The sequence below is a fragment of the Cervus canadensis genome, chromosome 23 (genome assembly GCF_019320065.1).
Source record: "Cervus canadensis isolate Bull #8, Minnesota chromosome 23, ASM1932006v1, whole genome shotgun sequence".
Taxonomy (NCBI): Eukaryota; Metazoa; Chordata; class Mammalia; order Artiodactyla; family Cervidae; genus Cervus; species Cervus canadensis.
Window position 1 is genome coordinate 36,814,125 of NC_057408.1, and position 19,119 is coordinate 36,833,243.

A 19,119-nucleotide genomic window follows, 5' to 3' on the forward strand; every position below is an offset into this window, starting at 1 on the left:
TAGAGTTCACATTATTATCTCTATTTTGTATATATTTGAAAATTTCCATAATAAAAAGCTTTTCAGAATGTTTTTAAACAAAGAATAAAAGCACACAGATGGAATAAGAAGGTTTAAGGGGAAAAAAAAGGCTCTTCAGTAGTAGTAGTGATTTTGTGCCACTTCCACCTGGAAGCAGCCTAGTCCCACAGAGACCCAACGGTTGCCAGAAAGACTGTTTTAGCAGCTGGACTAGCAATCCAGCACAAAGCAAGAGTTTTTCAAGTCTGAGAGTTCTCATTAAGCCCCAAATTTGGTGTACAAGCATAAGTATCACATCATTTAAACACTGATCTCCCTATCATAAAGTTGTTCACTCTGCAAAAACTAGTGCTTATAATACAATTAAAAACTACTCATTAATAAAAGTATCTTCAAGAACCACACGAAAGACTTTTAGAAAACACTTAATAAAATGTATTGATAGCAGTGATGTATTTAGGGGAATTATTAAAGTACAAAAACAACTCTCCTATAAACAGTAATAGTTAAGGTTCTTTTAAACATTGCTGAATCTGAGACTTCCCTGAGAAACCTAGCTTGCTTCAATAACTATTACATTATTCAGAAAGTACAATTTGTGAAAATCTAAGTTTATAATGAAGCTTCTTTTGATTGATGTCCACTTAACCAGTTTGCTAGATGAACAGATCCTCTCCAGCCCCTTAGTTTAATTTTTATAGGCACAGTATTCAATGGTTTCCTTATTCTGACTTTATTCAAACCTGTTCCATGTAATGATAAACCATGACTGCATTCTGTGAACAATTTTTAAAAAAATGTTCCCTGGAGTATGTTTTCATGTGTTTGTTAGCCATCTGTATGTCTTCTTTGGAGAAATGTTTATTTAGGTCTTTTTCCCACTTTTTGATTGGGTTGTTTTTCTGGTATTGACTTGTCTGAGCAGCCTGTATATTTTGGAAATTAATCCTTTGTCAGTTGTTTCATTTGCTATTATTTTCTCCCATTCTGAAGGTTGTCTTTTCACCTTGTTATAGTTTGCTCTGCTGTGCAAAAGCTTTTAAATTTAATTAGATTCCACTAGTTTATTTTTGTTTTTATTCCCATTACTCTATGAGGTGGGTCACAGAGGATCCTGCTGTGATTTATATCACAGAGTGTTCTGTTTTCCTCTAAGAGTTTTACAGTTTCTGGTCTTACATTTAGGTCTCTAATCCATTTTGAGTTTATCGTTGTGTATGGTGTTAGGAAGTTCTCTAATTTCATTCTTTTACATGTAGCTGCCCAGTTTTCCCAGCACAACTTACTGAAGAGGCGATCTTTGTCCCACTGTAATATTCTTGCCTCCTTTGGTCTAACATCCTTGACCCCTTGCCTCCAAAAATATGGTACCCATAGGCATGTAGGTTTATCTCTGGGCTATCTTGTTCCATTGGTCTATATTTCTATTTTTGTGCCAGTACCATACTGTCTTGATGACTGTAGCTTTGTGGTATAGTCTGAAGTCAGGAAGGTTGACTTCTCCAGCTACATTCTTTCTCAAGATTGCTTTGGCTATTTGGGGTCTTCTGTGTTTCATTATGAACTGCAAAATTTTTGTTCCAGTTCTGTGAAAAATGCCATTGGTAATTTGATAGGGATCACACTGAATGTGTAGACTGCAATTGGTAGTATAGTCATTTTCACAATATTGACTCCCTGGAGTTAATTTTTTTTTTTCTTGTGATGCTTTTTTATGTAATTATTACTAGTTTTCCATTGCCTTCTCCAGTGGACCATGTTTTGTCAGAACTCTCCACCATGACCCAACTGTCTTGGGTGGCCCTACACAACATGGCTCACAGTTTCATTGAGTTACTCAAGGCTGTGATCCATGTGATCATTTTGGTTAGTTTTCTGTGACTGTGGTTTTCATTCTGGAGGCCACGGGATTGCAGTTCTTGCTTTTCTGTCTGCTCTCTGATGCATGAGGATAAGAGGCTTGTGCAAGCTTCTTGATGGGAGGGACTCGCTGTTGGGAAAACACTCCTTGCTCTGGTGGGCAGGGTCATGCTCAGTAAATCTTCAATACAATTTTCTGCTGATGGATGGGGCTGTGCTCCCTCCCAGTAGTTTGGCCTGAGGTAGACCAGTCCTGGAGTCTGCAGTCTCCGTGACAGAGACAGAGGCTCTGTGATAGCGCTAACGGCAAGAGGACTTATGTCAGCACGCCACGCCTCCCAGGACTGCTGCTGCCAGCACTCCTGACCAGAAGGCAGGCCGCTGTGGGTTCATGCCTCTGCAGGAGACAAAACATGGTCCACTGGAGAAGAGAATGACAGACCACTTCAGCATTCTTGCCTTGAGAACACCATCAACAGGATGAAAAAAAGGTAAAAAGATATGAAACTGGAAGATGGGCACCATCCCTGCAGGTCGGTAGGTGTCCAATACTCTACTGGGGAAGAGCGGAGAAACAGCTCCAGAAAGAGTGAAGAGGCTGAGCCAAAGTGCAAATAATGCTCAGGTGTGGATGTATCTGGTGGTGAAAGTAAAGTCTGATGCTGTAAAGAACAATACTGTATAGGAACTTGGAATGTTAGGTCCATGAATCAGGTAAATTGGATGTGCTCAAACAGGAGATGGCAAGAGTGAACACTGACATTTAAGAATCAGTAAACTAAAATGGATGGGAATGGAAAATTTAATTCAGATGACCATTATATCTACTACTGTGGGCAACAATCCCTTAGAAGAAATGGGAGTAGCCCTCACAGTCAACAGGAGTTCAAAATGCAGTACCTGGGTGCAATCTCAAAATCAAGAGAATGATCTTGGTTCATTTGCAAGGTAAACCATTCAACATCACAGTAATCCAAGTCTACACCTCAACCACTAATGCCAAAAAAGCTGAAGTTGAACAGTTCTACGAACAACTACAAGACCTCCTAGAACTAACAGCAAAAAGAGATGTCCTTTTCATTATAGGGGACTGAAATGCAAAAGTAGAAAGTCAAGAGATACCTGGAGAAACAAGGAAGTTTGGAGTACAAATGAAGAAGGGCAAAGGCTAACAGAGTTGTGCCAAGAGAACTTCCTGGTCATGGCAAACACCCTCTCCTGGTAACACTAGAGACGACTCTACACATGGACATCACCAGATGGTCAATGCTGAAATCAGAATGACTATATTCTTTGCAGCCAATGATGGAGAAGCTCTATACAGTCAGCAAAAACAAGACCTGGAGCTGACTGCAGCTCAGATCATAAGCTCCTTATTGCAAAATTCAAACTTCAATTGAAGAAAAGTAGGGAAAACCACTAGGCCATTCAGGTATGACCTAAATCAAATCTCTTATGATTATAGAGTGGAAGTGACAAATAGATGCAAGGGATTAGACCTGATACACAGGAGTGCCTGAGGAACTATGGATGGAGGTTTGAAACACCATACAAAAGGTGGTGACCAAAATCATCCCCCAGGAAAAAGAAACAGAAGAAAGCAAAATGCAAGAAAGCCTCCTGTCTGAGGAGGCCTTTCCAACAACTGAGAAAAGAAGAGAAGTGAAAAGCAAAGGAAATAGTTAATGGATATACCCAACTGAATGCAAAGTTCCAAAGAATAGCAAGGAGAAGTAAGGCAGCCTTCTTAAGCGAACAATGCAAAGAAATAAAGGAAAACAATAAAATGGGAAAGACTATACATCTCTTCAAGAAAATCAGAGATACCAAGAGAACACTTCATACAAAAATGGGCAAAATAAAGGTTAGGAATAGGGCCTAACAGAGGCAGAAAAGATCAAGAAGAGGTGGCAAGAATACACAGAAGAATGGTACAAAAAAAGACTTAATGGTCCTGATAATCACGATGGTGTAGAGACTCACCTACAGCCAGACATCCTGGAGTGTGAAGTCAAGTGGGCCTTAGGAAGTATTACTATGAACAAAGCTAGGAGGTGATGGAATTCTAACTGAATAGTCAGTCTTTGCTTCCTCCAAGCTGCTTAAAGTTCTGAACTACACTTTCCATGTTTGAGAGTTTTCTGTGATGTCTAGTATTTCTTGGTTATCTAAGATTAAAAATAGAAGGCCAAAAAAAAAAAAAAAATAGAAGGCCAAGAAACTGACTGTAAGCTCTCAGTATGTGAGGCTTTCTGACTATGAGTTTTCTTCATTGGAGTGATCAGGCTACCGTCATTAAATTGGAGCGTCTCTGATGTCAGTGTCTGCAGTTGTTTTCCTTTTCTCTAGGGCTAGTCCAATTCTGTTGAAAAAGATCCTCCAATCTCTTGCCTGGTGGGATAAAGCTCAGCTGCTGGCATTACTGAAGCATTACCACAGAAGGAAAGGTGGCTAAGGGTGTCTCACAGCTAGAATGTTCACTTTGTCCACCTTTCTCTAGACAGCTCCCTTGCTCTTAACAGCGCCTGTTGTCCTCTAGTCCAGACACCTGTATCACATGGCACAGCTGGACATTAGGTGCTGGTGGGAGTGTCAGTTGGTACAACCATCTTAGAAGAATGTGCTAAAGCTACGTAAGTGTATACCCTATTCCTTTCCCCAATATATACACCAAATAGAAATAAGAGCCTAGGTCTTCCTAAAACATTCACAGAAGTATCACCATAGCCTTTATTCATAATAATGAAAAAGTGGAAACACCCCAAATATCTATCAGTGTGTAAGTTATGGTATATTCATATAACAACCACCACACTGCAATGGAAAACAACAAGTTTCTGATATACGCAACAATATGGAACTCAGAGACACCAGACTATAAACAGTATAGATTCATCTATAAAAAGCTCAAAGAAAGACAAAACTAATCTATGTTTAGAGATCAAAACAATGGCTGCCCCTGGGGTTGGGAGTACTGATCGGAAAGGAACATAAGAGAACTTTTAGAGGAGAGGAAAATGTTCTATAATTTGATTTGGACGATGATTAGACAGGATAACATGTATGTAGCAATTCACTAATTTGTATGCTTATGACTGTATACTTCACTGTTTTAAGATACACACAACTTAAAATGATCCTTTATAAAATTGATTATATAAATGCTTTGGTAATAATGAGGTTTAAAATCCCTACTAAATCCATCAAGATAAACAATTATCTTTCAAAGCCTAAAACACATGGTTCCAAAGATCTCTAGAACTTAAGATGTTATTTTACCAGCATTTAATTATTTCTTAAGTGGGGGGTGGTGGTAAGAAGTAACTCAGCGATGTAACATTCATTTCAAGGATAGTCAACACTAAAGTGCAATTTACTGCGAATTCAGAACAACTTTTCATTCATGTTCAGTACTATCAGGACCACACCAGGTACTCACCCTTCTAACCTAACATCTGGTAGGGATCTGTTGAGTGCAATCATCTCACTTGCCATTAAATTGAACTGATTGATTTTAAACATCTCTTTCATCTTTTCTTGATCCTCTTTAGGAATGACGACTGGTTTCCCCATTTCTCCAGGACCTTCATGAGGCTTTTGTACTGGCTCTAGAACTAAGAATAAGGAGGAAATTTAACTAACATTAATTTTATAGCAATTAATTCATGTTTCTATTGAATAACCTTTATGTTTAAACTATGCCCTCAACAACCAGAGCCACCTCTGAGCCCATCCTCTACCGATCTGGGACACAGCCTAGGGGCTGCCCTGTCCCTTGCTTCCACACTGTGCCCTGACTCCAGACCTTCTCACCATGCACCACTCCCTTGAATCACTGCATGGCCTTGGCACTCCCATCTCGAATATTGTGGCCACAGTAACTTCTCTAAAGCACAGTCTTCATTGTGCTATTCCCACGGTCTCTGGGAGTCTAATCTCTTTAACAGGAAATTTAAGTTTCCAAACCTACCACCCGCTGGGCTCTCCGCTTCCCAGCCCCCAGATGCTCACCCTCCCGTCAGGCAGCGCCTCCAGCTCTCCTCTCTGTGCCTCAGGCCTACCTGCGTTGGTGCCTCTGCTCAAACTGGCCTCCTCCCTTGGCACCTCCCACCTCTACCTGCGCAACACCAAACCCACACTAGTCCTCCAAGGCCCAGCTACGACGGCTTCTCTCCTGCAGCTTTTCTGTATCTCTCTCAAGGGCTTGCTACTTTTGACCACATCATTTCATCCAGGGCTCTATGTCTCTAATCAATTGTTGTTGTTGTTTAGACGCTCAGTCGTGTCCGACTCTTTCTGACCTCATGGACTGTAGCCTTCCAGGCTCCTCTGTCCATGAGATTTCCCAGGCAAGAATACTGGAGTGGGTTGCCATTCCCTTCTCCAGGGAATTGTCCCGACCCGGGGATCAAAACTGCATCTCCTGCATTGGCAGGCAGATTCTCTATCACTGAGCCAGAAGCAAAGTCCCTCTAATCAACAGCTTTCCCTAATTATGATTGCTAAACATGCCTATAACACCCCACCTAGCTAGATTATGATTTCTTTATTAGCTGGAGTTTTTTGTTTATTCATGTACCTTCTGTGGAGTTTAGCAGTGTTTAACAGGCATTTTATAACTATATGCTAAATTAATACATGAGTACAAGTGTTATTCAAAATAAATCACAATGAATCCTAGAATTAACAATAGTAGACATTATAATAAGCATTATGCAAGGTGGAACATCAAGAAATGTAATTCTAATCAGAAGTAATGTTGTCTCTTAACATAGAGTTGTTTCTCAGTATCCATGAGGGCCTAGTTCCAAGACACCCGTCACCCCGCCCTGTGGATACCAAAATCTGCAGATGTACAAATCCTTTATATAAAAAGGTATGTGGCACAATCACCCCTCCGTATAATCCACAGATACGGAGGACTGGCTGTATTAGTAAAAAGAAGAATATTTCTGACCAGCAAATCCCAAATCTTGTTCCTAGTTATATACTTTTGAGATATTAAAAAGTGTTCCAAGAAAAACGTTCTTTTATGTTTATGTTCTAGAATATATTAAATTTGAAAAAATTGTGTTAAACTTCCCACCTAAAAGGGACGGATAGAGAATGAGGTGAGGGTAAGAATGGGATGGAACTATCTGTTTATACATTACTTGTTTTTTAAGCTGAAAGTTTTATTCTCCTGCAGTGTGTTTTTAAGGTATCCCCCCAAAGTCTCTGGATGGAAATGTCTGACGACATCACGGTAGTAGAAGAACCAGGAGTTCTCTTCGGACAGGCTTTGCCCGACTGAGAACAGCGCTTGTCGGCAAAGCTGGCCTACAGGACGACTGTCCAGAGCAGGTACAAAGCAACCTATCCATACCAGAGCTGCAGAATATCACTCACTATGCCTTCAACATAAAACAGAAACAGAACATAAAATCTGTTTTCAAGAACTATCAAGGAAAAAATGGTGTATAAGAATGTTCCCCATTCTAGGAAGCTTAGAAACTGATTTCAGGAAGGAAGTTAAAATATTAGGAAATAACTTGAAAAATCATAAACTCTCTGTAATACAATTTTAAAAAACAAATCCTATCTAATGTTTGCCAAGTAAGCTCTTTAAATATAAGAATTTTAAAAAAATTCTCAGTGACAAAAATTTTCAATAACAATAAAAACTATAAGTACAGAAACACAATGTTCATATAAACTTTTAAAACTTAAAAAACCATAAATTATTAAACTCTCACAGTCAGTTTCTACTTACCTGTCTCTGAAAATAAAGAGCAATGAACAGACTTGGGGATTGGGACACTCAGGGGTCAGTACAAAGCACTGGAGTTCTGGAAGTCACACTTACCTTTTGTGCATGGCACAAATAGAGAGTAGGTGGGAGACATCTAGTGGCCCTGGTTATAAATGTCCTTCTGTTACCTGTGCCCTATTTTAGTATAAGATGATGCTTTAAAGAAAAGTTAAAATGGAAACATTCTCACACTGCTCAGTTTTTAAATTTTTAATTGAGTATTATATTAAGTTATACAGAACACCATCTATAACATATTTTCGCCTGAGGCAAGGTGAGGTGGAGTAGATTCTGAATGTAATCGAGCCCCTGGACCCACTTATCAATTCACAGGAAATACTACTGGTGACGGAGGACATGATTTAAAAAAAAAAAAAACATTAACAGAATGCAAATCCTGACTGTGGAAAACTGGAGAAAAGAAAACAGTTTCTTCTTCTTCAACAACAACCAACAAAGCAGGGTGGGGAGGACAAGAAGAAAGAGGTACCATGTATCTATGCCACAAGACTAGCTTTGCATTGACAGCTGCTGAAGACATGCTGGGTATGTGGAAGTTGCCCAGTTGTGTCCGACTCTTTACGACCCCATGGGTGATACGGTCCATGGAAGTCTCCAGGCCAGAATACTGGAGTGGGTAGCCTTGCCCTTCTCCAGATGATGGGTATACGGGAGACCAATTTTCTGTTTTCTCTAATTTTGTTTATGTTTCAAATTTTCCATGAGGATTGGGGGAGTATGAAGGAGCACTCAAGAAATTACAGTAAGAACTAGTAAGACTAGTAGTATAAACTTGATTGCTTATAGCCTAAGAGACTGTATAACCAGAAAACTAAAATCCTGCCCCATCATAGTGAACTCCAGCCTGGAAGTCTTAAAGAATTGGGCAAAACTGTACAACATACAAAATCTTCCTGGCTACAATACTTTACAAATTTGATCAGCTGATACTTATTAACAACCTGAATATCTAGTGTAATACCCACATTACATACTTTAACCTACTGATACATGTGAGTTTTCAGAGCCACATTTAAAATGACCATAAATCAAAAGTCTTGTGACTACTGCTTACAGAACCCACCACAATACCTGAATTTAGAAATTATAATATCCCAAAGGATTAAAGGGGGACCAGTAAACTAATTTTCTTTGGCAAAGATGCCAGGATAAAATGCAACTAGTTAATGAATACTTTTATTGCTGCTGCTAAGTTACTTCAGTCGTGTCTGACTCCGTGCGACCCCGTAGACTATCACACTTGCAAAAAGCAGCTAACAAAAAAGATAGTAAGTATTAACTTTCCTTATTTTCTACTTACCAGTCTTTCATGTAAATTAAAAAAGAGATCAGTGAAATTTGTTTGAAAGCAATGGAAATGGGTTTGGATATTATCATTTTCCTGAACTGAAAAAATACTTTCTTTGGCATAAAATTTCATATGTAGATCATTTCTAAGAATCAAATCAGCTTTGACAAGGGGGTAACTAAGTCTTGTTCTAAAGTATTATGTGAAAACACAATACTAACATTTTATTGTATACTTTAGCTAAACTTCATCTACATGACAAAGTAGAGAAGTTTCATTTCTTAGAAAATTTAATTATCAAAAACACTACAAGTTCACTCTGATTGCTGCCAAATGAGATTTACATATACAAATCACATGACATACCGTAGCTTTAACACATCTTACAAATTTCTACAATTTGTATTTTCTCTTGGAAGTAGAATAAACCCTGGTGGCTCAGTCATAAAGAATCTGTCTGCAGTGCAGGAGACCCAGATTCGACCCCTGAGTCAGGAAGATCCCCTGGAGAAGGGAATGGCTGCCCACTCGAGTATTCTTACCTGGAGAATTCCAAGGACAGAGGAGTCTGGTGGGCTACAGTTCATGGGGTCACAAAAAGTCTGACATGATTGACTGACTAACACTTTCACTTTTTCAAAGTTAGATGATTTCCATTTGGGAAGATAAAAAGCTAAAAGCATTTCTCCCAAGCAATTTTCTTAGGTGATTATAATTTTTCCTATTTTTAGGCACTATATTTCACTTACTCCAAAATATTTTTCCCATATTTTAATATCTCTGAAATTGGGACTTGGCTTACAATGATAATTGAAATGTTTCTGCTTTCTTAGTGTTATATAAAATAATAAGTATTATATAAACAAAGCAAATTACCTAATTTTTTAACATCAAAATATTATTGCATATAACAAAATTCACTGATAACTCTCTGCTACCTCAATACCTGTTTTAACCCTTATTCCAATTTTATATTCAATTCACTTGTAATGTGTACAAATAAAACTCTAAGTACACTAAAAGTCTGTTAATAGTTTCTGAAAGTCTTTACTAACAATATTTTTAAGTTTTTAATTATCTAAAGTTTCTTCTATAAAATATGTTCTCAAAGTCTTCCTAATTTTTGACAACTGAAGTAATTCTAGCATAAGCATGTAAAAACTTGGAATAATCAATATTTTAGTAATCTGAAAATCATGTACCGAGCTGGCACAAAGGATTAACTCCTACTTGAAAGTGTATCTGTAAAAATACTGAATGTTCTATGCAACATCCAAATCCATAAACTGAATGAGTTAATTCCAACAAGGCAGAGGAGTTGCAAAAATACTTGTAAGACATAACTTGTACTAATTTTATTTTTCCAAGGGCAATTTTATCTAATTCCCTAGCAAAAGAAGAATTTTCCTATTCTCAGAGAGTCTGGTGTATAAAATACAAGTAAATATAAAACCATGAGAGAGAACTGCTCAAGAATATAAAACAAAACAGAATAAAATCAACCCTGTGTAATCACCAGACAGGCCTGCTGGTACCTGATGTAGGTGAGTAGCGAGTACATGTAAGACCCTAGGATAATCTGATGAACATTATCATGGGGATAATGAATCCATTCTGCTTAATTGCACATAACAGTATAAAGAACAGAATTTGGTAAATTTCACCAAATTGGAGCTGTAAAGCTGTTCAAAGCAGTTCAGAAAGGAGGTCCTTACAATACTGAGACAACTGCTCTGGAGTGTCATATCTGCTTGTTGTTAATTTGGTTTTTCAAATGCCTCAGAGAATGAAGATCCTGGAGACCTTATGTGTTCTAACAGAAGAGACTTATATTCTTCCAGGTCACTGACTGTAGCTGCTAATCCCAATAAGAAGGTCTATATCCTTGATGCCATTGCCTGTCAACCCTCTCCCAACTACTTTAGTGAAAGATCTCTTCACAGGCACCACAATTTCTCAGTAGCCGTATATTGAGAGCAGTAACCTTAGCGTTCCTACACTATTTGGGACCTCCTAGTGCCCACTGCACTGAAACGTCCCGTCAGAGCAGATTTTCCAAACTGTTCTTGCTTGGCAGCCATTGTCCCCATTCCCTTAGTCATTTCCCCACTCTTTCCCTTCAATCCCTTGAAACACAGTTTGAAAAATGGATGCTCTACGGCCCCGTCTGGAATCACAGGCCTCTCATTAAGTCTCTCCCTTCAGCTATTAACTCACCTCCTGGCATCGTACTGCTCAGCCTTCTCTCATCCTGCCGCTGCTGACCTCTTTCTCAATCATCAATACCATCTTGCTATTTCCACATAGTAAATATCAAGTTTCCTCAACACAGAGGTCCCATCCACCAGACTGAGACCCGACTCTCACAAGGCCACTAAGCTGACAACCCTCACCCACCTTCATTCTCCTTTTGTCAGGAGGTGCTGTTGTCTCTCATGGCTCCACACTGCACTCTCAGACCGTATCTCCTTTACTCTGTACTTCTGTACTTTGCATAAAAGCTACTCCTTTTCTCTGATGCTCCTGTCACTAGTGGTTTTCAGAAGCGTACTAAACTTAGAATCCTCTTCAAGGATAAATTTTTCTTGTGGTTTTGATACCCCACTGTCTCCTCTGCTGAGAATTTGTTCTTTCAAGTATTACTTCATTCCTTTATATTTTCAACCTCTTCAGAATACATAAAAAATATGTCTGTACACAGAAAACCAACTTTTGCTCCATTCCTTTCTTCTAACTATTGTAGTCTGTGTGGCAAAGCTTCCTAAAAGGATAAGCTACACACCAGTAAATATCAAGTCCACTGGTACTGAAATGGCACTTTCTAGGGTAACGAGAAATCCCATTAGGAAACGTATCACAACCACTTTTTCATCTCAGGTGAAATCCCTGAACGAACATCCGTCACTCCTGGATTTCCATGACCCCACTTCCTCTGGCTTTTCCGCTGCCTCTGACTTTCAGAAGCCTTCTCTGCCCTTGCTGACCCTCCGTGATCCTCTCCAACTCTGCCTGTCTCTCCCGCACTCTCCGGAGCCCAAAGCACCGCCCCCATGCTCCACCCCAGCCACTTGCTGCTGCAGAACGCAGCCCCCGGCCCCCAGCACCTCCACCCCCAGCACCTCCACATGAAATGCTCCAAACACAACTCGTCCTTCTGCCTTCCCACTGGAGCTGCTCTGCCTCTGAGGCCCCTCCTCGTATCAATTTACCCAAAGATGGAGACCTGAGAGTCATGGGAGACATTTCACTTGCCCTATTACCTACATTCACTTGCCCTATTACCTACATTCAGTGACTCTCCCTGCTGTGTAAAGCCCACTATCTACAAACTTCCGATATATTTTATTGTGGGCCCCAAGAACATCTCCAAACTTTCCCAGCAGTCTCACAACCAGTCTCAGATGTCTCATTCTCTCTCATCAGCCAAGTGGCCACTCTGTTCTGAAAGTCAGGATCCCATCAGGTTACTTGTTCCCTTCTTTAAAATCCTTCGATGGCATGCCTCGCCTGCAGGATGAAGTGCAAAACCCTCGGCATGTTATAAAATGCCTTCTGCGATGTGGTCTTTGCTGACCTCCCAGCTTCATCTGTGCTCTCTCCTCACGCTTTCCTATCCATCAACTCTGTTCTCTCATGTGCTTATCTTATGCATGCTTTTCTCCTTTGCTTGGGATGTATTCCCTTCACCCATCAAACCTAATACACACCCATGCACCCTGATCTTTAGCCTGAGTGTTACTTCCCTGCAGCACCTTCTCAGAGGCCTCACGGTGTTCCTTCCTCCCACACACCTCTAGTGTGCTATCTACCATATCACTGAAAGTTGCTCAGTCATGTCCGACTCTTTGCAATCCCATGGACTATACAGTCCATGGAATTCTCCAGGCCAGAATACTGGAGTGGGTAGCCTTTCCCTCCTCCAGGGGATCTTCCCAACCCACGGATTGAACCGGGGTCTTCTGCACTGCAGGTGGATTCTTTACCAGCTGAGCCTCTAGGGAAGACCAAGAATACTAGAGTGGGCAGCCTATCCCTTCTCCAGTGGCTCTTCCCGACCTAGGAATCGAACTGGGGTCTTCTGCACTGCAGGTGGATTCGTTACCAAATGAGCTGTCAGGGAAGCTATCATATCACTATTTGTCTATTATTCTTCCTCTCCTATTGGATTGGGAGTTCCCCAAAGGGAGAAACTATTTTGTACTGTTGAAATGTGTATCACTGGCACGTAGCTCAGTGCTCAGCACATGGCAGTTTACAAAACATTCAAAACATTACAAATCATTGGTGAAGACCAAGTGTGTCTTCACCCACTACAGAGGTCCCAGTCTGTCTTATGATTGTGCCTTTGCATTTAAGATAGAACACCATGAGTTCCCACTATAAATGGCAATTGGTTAGGGTGGAGTGAGGGGAAAGTTAATCCGTTCCATTTGGAAATATCCTAGTTTTTTAATGGTGAATAGCAATACCCGCCCTCCGATTTAAATGTCAACAGAGTTACATCTCTAACACCAGTTAAAGAGGCAGGGTCCTGTCACACAACAAACTTTCTAAGCAGCAGGGCCTTAAAGGAAACCAGGAAAGTCAACAGATAGGCTGACCTTGTATGAAAGTGTATCTTATTAAAAATTATGGGGAAGATAAAAATTAAAAAGTTAGGGGTTAGCCTAGGTATTACTAAAGTTCAGGGTTAGCAACTGAGACTAATTTTAGGCAAATTTCCCATAAAATAAACAGAACTGGTTACATAATCTCATCTATAAAAATTATAGTACGTAGGCAAGTAAGTTTTAGACTATAAATTTTAAAGGACCAGGTACCTTCATTATAAAAGTGTAAGATACTTAAATATGGCTGTATATTCAAATAAAACATTTACATATATTTCCTAAAAACAGAATTATTGTTTAGCCAGATATTCTATAACTAACCAGACACAGTGCATGGCCCAGAATAGCTAAATTACTGACTCACAATGCAGAGCCATTTTCATTTTGTTTAAAAATAATAAAAGGAGGCATTTGGTTTTTGGTTTAAACACAGAGTCTAAAATGGAATTTTTCAGGTGTCTCCTTCCTTTCCCACGCCAGAGACTGCAGTGTTCTCAATGCAGCACTGATTTTATAGTCTGATCTTTTCATAAGCTCTCCCTAAAAGTGCTAACTGGAGCTATCGACAGCATTAACAAAATGAACTCACCAGACCACATCTACCTAAAATAACTTCTTCCCTTAGGACTGAGATAGGAGGGCCAGAGAATTCTCTCTCATGCCTGATAATGCAATTTTAACACTCTACTCAGCATTTCGACATTAGACTAATCTCTGCAGTTTTGGTAGTCCCAGCTATGCGATTCCCTACATTATCTGGTAATACGACTTCCAGAAAATTAACTACTTTTAACACTGAACACTCGTATTTAGCAATTGTATACATGACACTTTAATACTGTTATTAGAACCCACCAGAGAACTGATAGAAATATGATCATCATACATAGAAAGCCTGGGATTACTATTAATCTAAAGAAATGTTAAAATTCTATAGTTCCCAAATGAGATACTACAAACAAGTAACATATGTATCAAAACAGGCCCATTATTCTAAAATGTCACTCACCATCCCCAGCAGGAAGTCCTCTCTCTTTTTTTTCATCACATTTGTTGCATTCACTGAAGTAAAGCAGCAGGAACATATCCAAGAGTACCCAAATCAAGGAGGTGGCTAGGACCACCTTGCAGTATGCAAATTTTCTCATGGCACTTTAAGTCAAATGCAAAATTTTAAAATATATATATATAAATATACAAAGATCATGAAAATTATTCCAATCCAGTTTCATCAGAAATCACTTTCATAACCTACAGACAGAAAAAGAAAAAAGATTAACTAAAAAATTCAGAACCTAAAGCACAATCGAAAGATTAACTTAATACTCGTATGAAATTTTACTATGAAGAATAAGTTTTAAATCAGACTTCAAAAAATACTTGTAAAATATATAAAAATTGATAGTATCAAAAACATGCAAATAACTCCTATAAATCAGTATATACAATAAAATAGGAAAATGGGTAAATGACACAAACAAGCACTTTGCAGAAAGGAAACCGGAAGAGCCAATAAACAAGTGAAAATGGGCTTGATTCACTACAATTAGGAAAATACAAATTAAAACAGTGAGCGACTATTTCATATCCATTAAACACGTGGGGCTTAACTGCGTTCTATTCAACTGCTATATTAAATGCTGAAGTAAAAGCGAAGCCATTAACTGCCACAGGGGTTTAAGAAATCAGTAATTCCCAGTCCATTTCAAACACTCCCATTGAGTTCCCATGGTCCAAGGATTTATATGAGCTCTCCTGGTAGCTGTACTACAGCAGTTTAACTGGAGTGATTCTTATCCCTCTGTCCCACTGAATCCCATTCTAAAATGCTAGTCACCAGCTATTCAGAAACAGACTCATGGAAAGCATAGAAGAAAAGGGCATCGAGAGATCTGAGGCCTGGACTTGGCTCTGACAGTAACTGCATAGACTTCCCCGAAGTTTCGTTTCTATGTGCCCCACCCCCACCCCAATCTATTACAACATCTTGAGAAAATGACTGGAGAAATGGTCACCAAATCTGGGATGGCTAGACCGGAAACACTCCTGGCACGTTGGCACTCGTCTGGGGGCACACTGGAGCAGTCCCAGGGACCTCAGATGAGGAGTCATCGCATGGAGCCGTGGGCACCAAGGCTCAAAGGCGCGTGTCAGTGCTGCCTGGGAGACGGAAGAACCAGCTGCACTTGGGTGGATGGAGGAAACACCCGGCACAGGTGCCCCCCACTGAAAGCCAATGCGCAGATGCTCTGAAGGGCTGGGATGCTACCAGGGGGGCCCAGGAGCTTCTTACAAGGGCACTTTATGCAGCATGAACCCAGGACAGACCAGAGAGTTTATCTATGAAAAAGATAACAGTTCTTTCCTACCTCACGAAGGGGCTAGCCGGCAACCTGAAAAGCACCCCCAAAATACTAAGTGACGCTTGTAACTGTGAAGTATGATTTCTGCTCACCTCTCTGGGGACTATGATTTCTTGCCTATCAGTCTCCTTCCATCAAACCAAAACTCCCCACTTGCACCCTGAGAACAGGGGTGCCCTGTTGGATTCTGCCTCAAGTCCCTCACATGTGGTGAGCAACCACTGCTAACTCTAGTGACTGGGGTGAGGGCAAGGCCAAAAGGATTACAATGCACAGGGTCAAGGAACAGCAGATCTCTCCAGAGAAGCCGATATACCATGTATTTCAAGCCACTTCACGTGCAAGGCTACCTCTCTTGGTCACTGGCAAAGCAAGCAGTCTAACTGCTGGTGCGATATCCAGGATGCAAATGTGGCTCTGTGTTCTCTAAAGCCTGCTGATTGTTATTTCTTTCAAAGCTTACAGCCCAGAACACTTCAATGTAAGTCTTTATAACTCTGTACCCATCCCTGTTTAATTTTTCCAAGGCAGCACAATTAGATTCTAAAATTGAAGATGAAACACAGTGGGTGTGTGTGTATTTGGAAGGAGAGCAGTACAGAGAAAGCAGGAGGTGCAGGGAGAACGGAGAATAAAAAAGAGGCAAAAACCTCTGAAACTGGCCAGAGATTCCTCAGATACTAACAATAAAATGCACAAATCATTAAAAAAAAAAAAAAAGACTGGAAGTTGGACTTAATAAAATCTGATCTTCAAAAGACAGTTAAATAAAAAACAAGTCACATATGGGGAGAAAATATTTACTTGATAAATTACTTGTACCCAGACCACATAAAAAACTCTCCAAATACAGTGTTTAAAAACCCTAATCCAAAACAATGGGCGAAAGGTTTGAACTGTCACTTCAGTGGAACAGCAATTCAGGTGATAAATGAGTACAAGAAAAGATTTTCAACATTGTTAGCTATTGTGTGTGTGCACTCAGTCAGATCTGACTCTGCAATCCAGGGACTGTGGCCTACCAGGCTCCTCTGTCCATGGCATTCTCCAGGCAAAAATACTGGAGCAAGTTACCATTTCCTTCTCCAGGAGATCTTCCTGAACCAAGGATCAAACCCATGTCTCCTGTGTCTCCTGCACTGGCAGATGGATTCTTTGCCGCTAATGCCACCTACTAGGGAACTGCAAATTAAAAACACAATGAAACACCACTATGCACCAATATAAACAGCTAAAGGAAAAAAGAAAACTACCAAATGCTCGCAAGAACTGCTGTAACTGGACCACTAACACACTGCCAGTGGAATGCAAAATGGTACAGTCTCTCCAGAAAATAAGCGTTTTTCTCCCATAAGAATCTTACTTAAGAGAAAGGATAATATACGTCCACACAAAGACTTGTACACAATCTTTCTATCAACTTAATCATAACCATCAAAATCTGGAAACAATCCACACGTCCACCACCTGGTGAATGGATAAACAAATTGTGGTACTCTAAACAGTGAAGACTTCAACCCAGAAGTCCAGCAATCAAAAAGAACTCTCGATGTACACGCAACAGCACTGATGAATCTCATAACCCCTATGCTAAGTCAAAGTGGTCAGTAACAAAAGGCTGCATTTTGTATACTATATGATGCCATTTATGAGACAGAAATCAGATCGGCTGTTGCCAGGGGCTTGGAAGAGTAGGGGACTACCCTCAAAAGACAGTGAAGAAACTTGTGATAATGGGAAACCCTCTACTCCCAGCTTGTGGTGGTGGTCATAAAACTGTGTCCATTTGTCCAAACGGGTACGACTACACTTCAAAGGGTGAATTTTACTGTATATAATAAATTGAACCTCAATAACCTTAAAAACAGGTAAATACAGAAGAGGTGAGGACCCTTCAAAGAAACAATTTAAATTTTAGGAGGATAACTGTTGTATATTTCTTTAAGTACCTTAAACACTATTACCAATGGGTTAAGTACCCTCCCAGTCATTCAGAATAAATCAGCGGTATGTCACGTCTTTTTTAAGTAATTGTATTATACCTACATATTCTCAGAACTTTTGGAATGAGTTCTGGGTACATGGTTATAGTTTTACAGAACCAAATAAATTTTTTCATACTATTTATTTATTTTTATTTTTGCCTGCGCTAGGCCTTCGTCGCTTTTCACAGGCTTTCTCCAGCTAGGGTGAGCGGGGCTACTCTGCGGCGCCCGGGCTTCTCCCTGCAGGGACCTCTCTTGCTGAGGGGCGTGGGCTCACTAGTTGCAGTGCACGGGCTGAGCTGCTCCAAGGCTTGTGGGATCTTCCTGGACCAGGGATCAACCCAGTGTCCCCTGCACTGACAGGCAGATTCTTACCCACTACGCCGCCAGGGAAGTCCAGGTATATCATGTTTTGAAGCAAGTGTAACATCTATTTTGACTCAAATATTTTAATGTCTTAAATGTCCCTACAGGAGGAAAAGACTGAAATGTTCATGACCATAAAGGGGTAGCATGAGAGATCTCTGTGGTAATGCTGCTGAGATTTTTTTAAAATTAAACTAATACGCTCAACAGACATTCTAACCTCTTTCCACCACAACCACCAAGTATAATATCTTAGACAACAAATGCTTTAATGATCACTTCAAAAAAGGCCTGATATCCACAAAGCTGTGTCAGAATGCCACATATTGTTTTACACGTTGAAGGTGAAGGTGAAGTTGCTCAGTCGTGTCCGACTCTTTGCAACCCCATGGACTGTAGCCCACCAGGCTCCTCTGTCCATGGGATTTTCCAGGCAAGAATACTAGAGTGGGTTGCCATTTCCTTCTCCAGGAGATCTTCCCGACCCAGGGATTGAACCCAGGTCTCCCGCATTGTAGGCAGGCACTTTACCATCTGAGCCATCAGGGAAGTCTTAAAAGAAGACTTTAAAGACTCTTTAAAGAAGAGACAGAAAATAGACACAGGCTGAGGTGGCTTCCTGGCTCATGATTCTGACTCTTGCTCTGCCCACCCTACCCCAAGGACTTCTGGTAACAGACCTAGTCCCATGGGCACAGGACAGCCAAATGACCTGCCAGGCCAACCACAAGCCCTCAGCCCTTCACCTCCCGAGTCACAGAGCTGGAAGCCCGTGCTAACCTAGTGCTACAGTCAGCTACACTGCCCATCGTGG

The 19,119-nt window shown here is 40.4% G+C and overlaps 1 protein-coding gene across 4 annotated transcripts in view; it reads right to left on the bottom strand.

The window, feature by feature from the left end:
• Positions 1 to 19,119, bottom strand: part of GALNT1 (polypeptide N-acetylgalactosaminyltransferase 1) — a 118,792-nt gene that overhangs the window by 49,793 nt on the left and 49,880 nt on the right. For all 4 annotated transcript variants that reach the window (XM_043444351.1, XM_043444352.1, XM_043444350.1 and 1 more), the window contains 2 exons: positions 14,601 to 14,842; positions 5,321 to 5,495 (listed from right to left, as the gene is read on the bottom strand). In XM_043444351.1, the coding sequence (XP_043300286.1) occupies positions 5,321 to 5,495; positions 14,601 to 14,739 (314 nt within the window). In that variant the 5' untranslated portion in view covers positions 14,740 to 14,842. The remainder of the gene's footprint in view (positions 1 to 5,320; positions 5,496 to 14,600; positions 14,843 to 19,119) is intronic.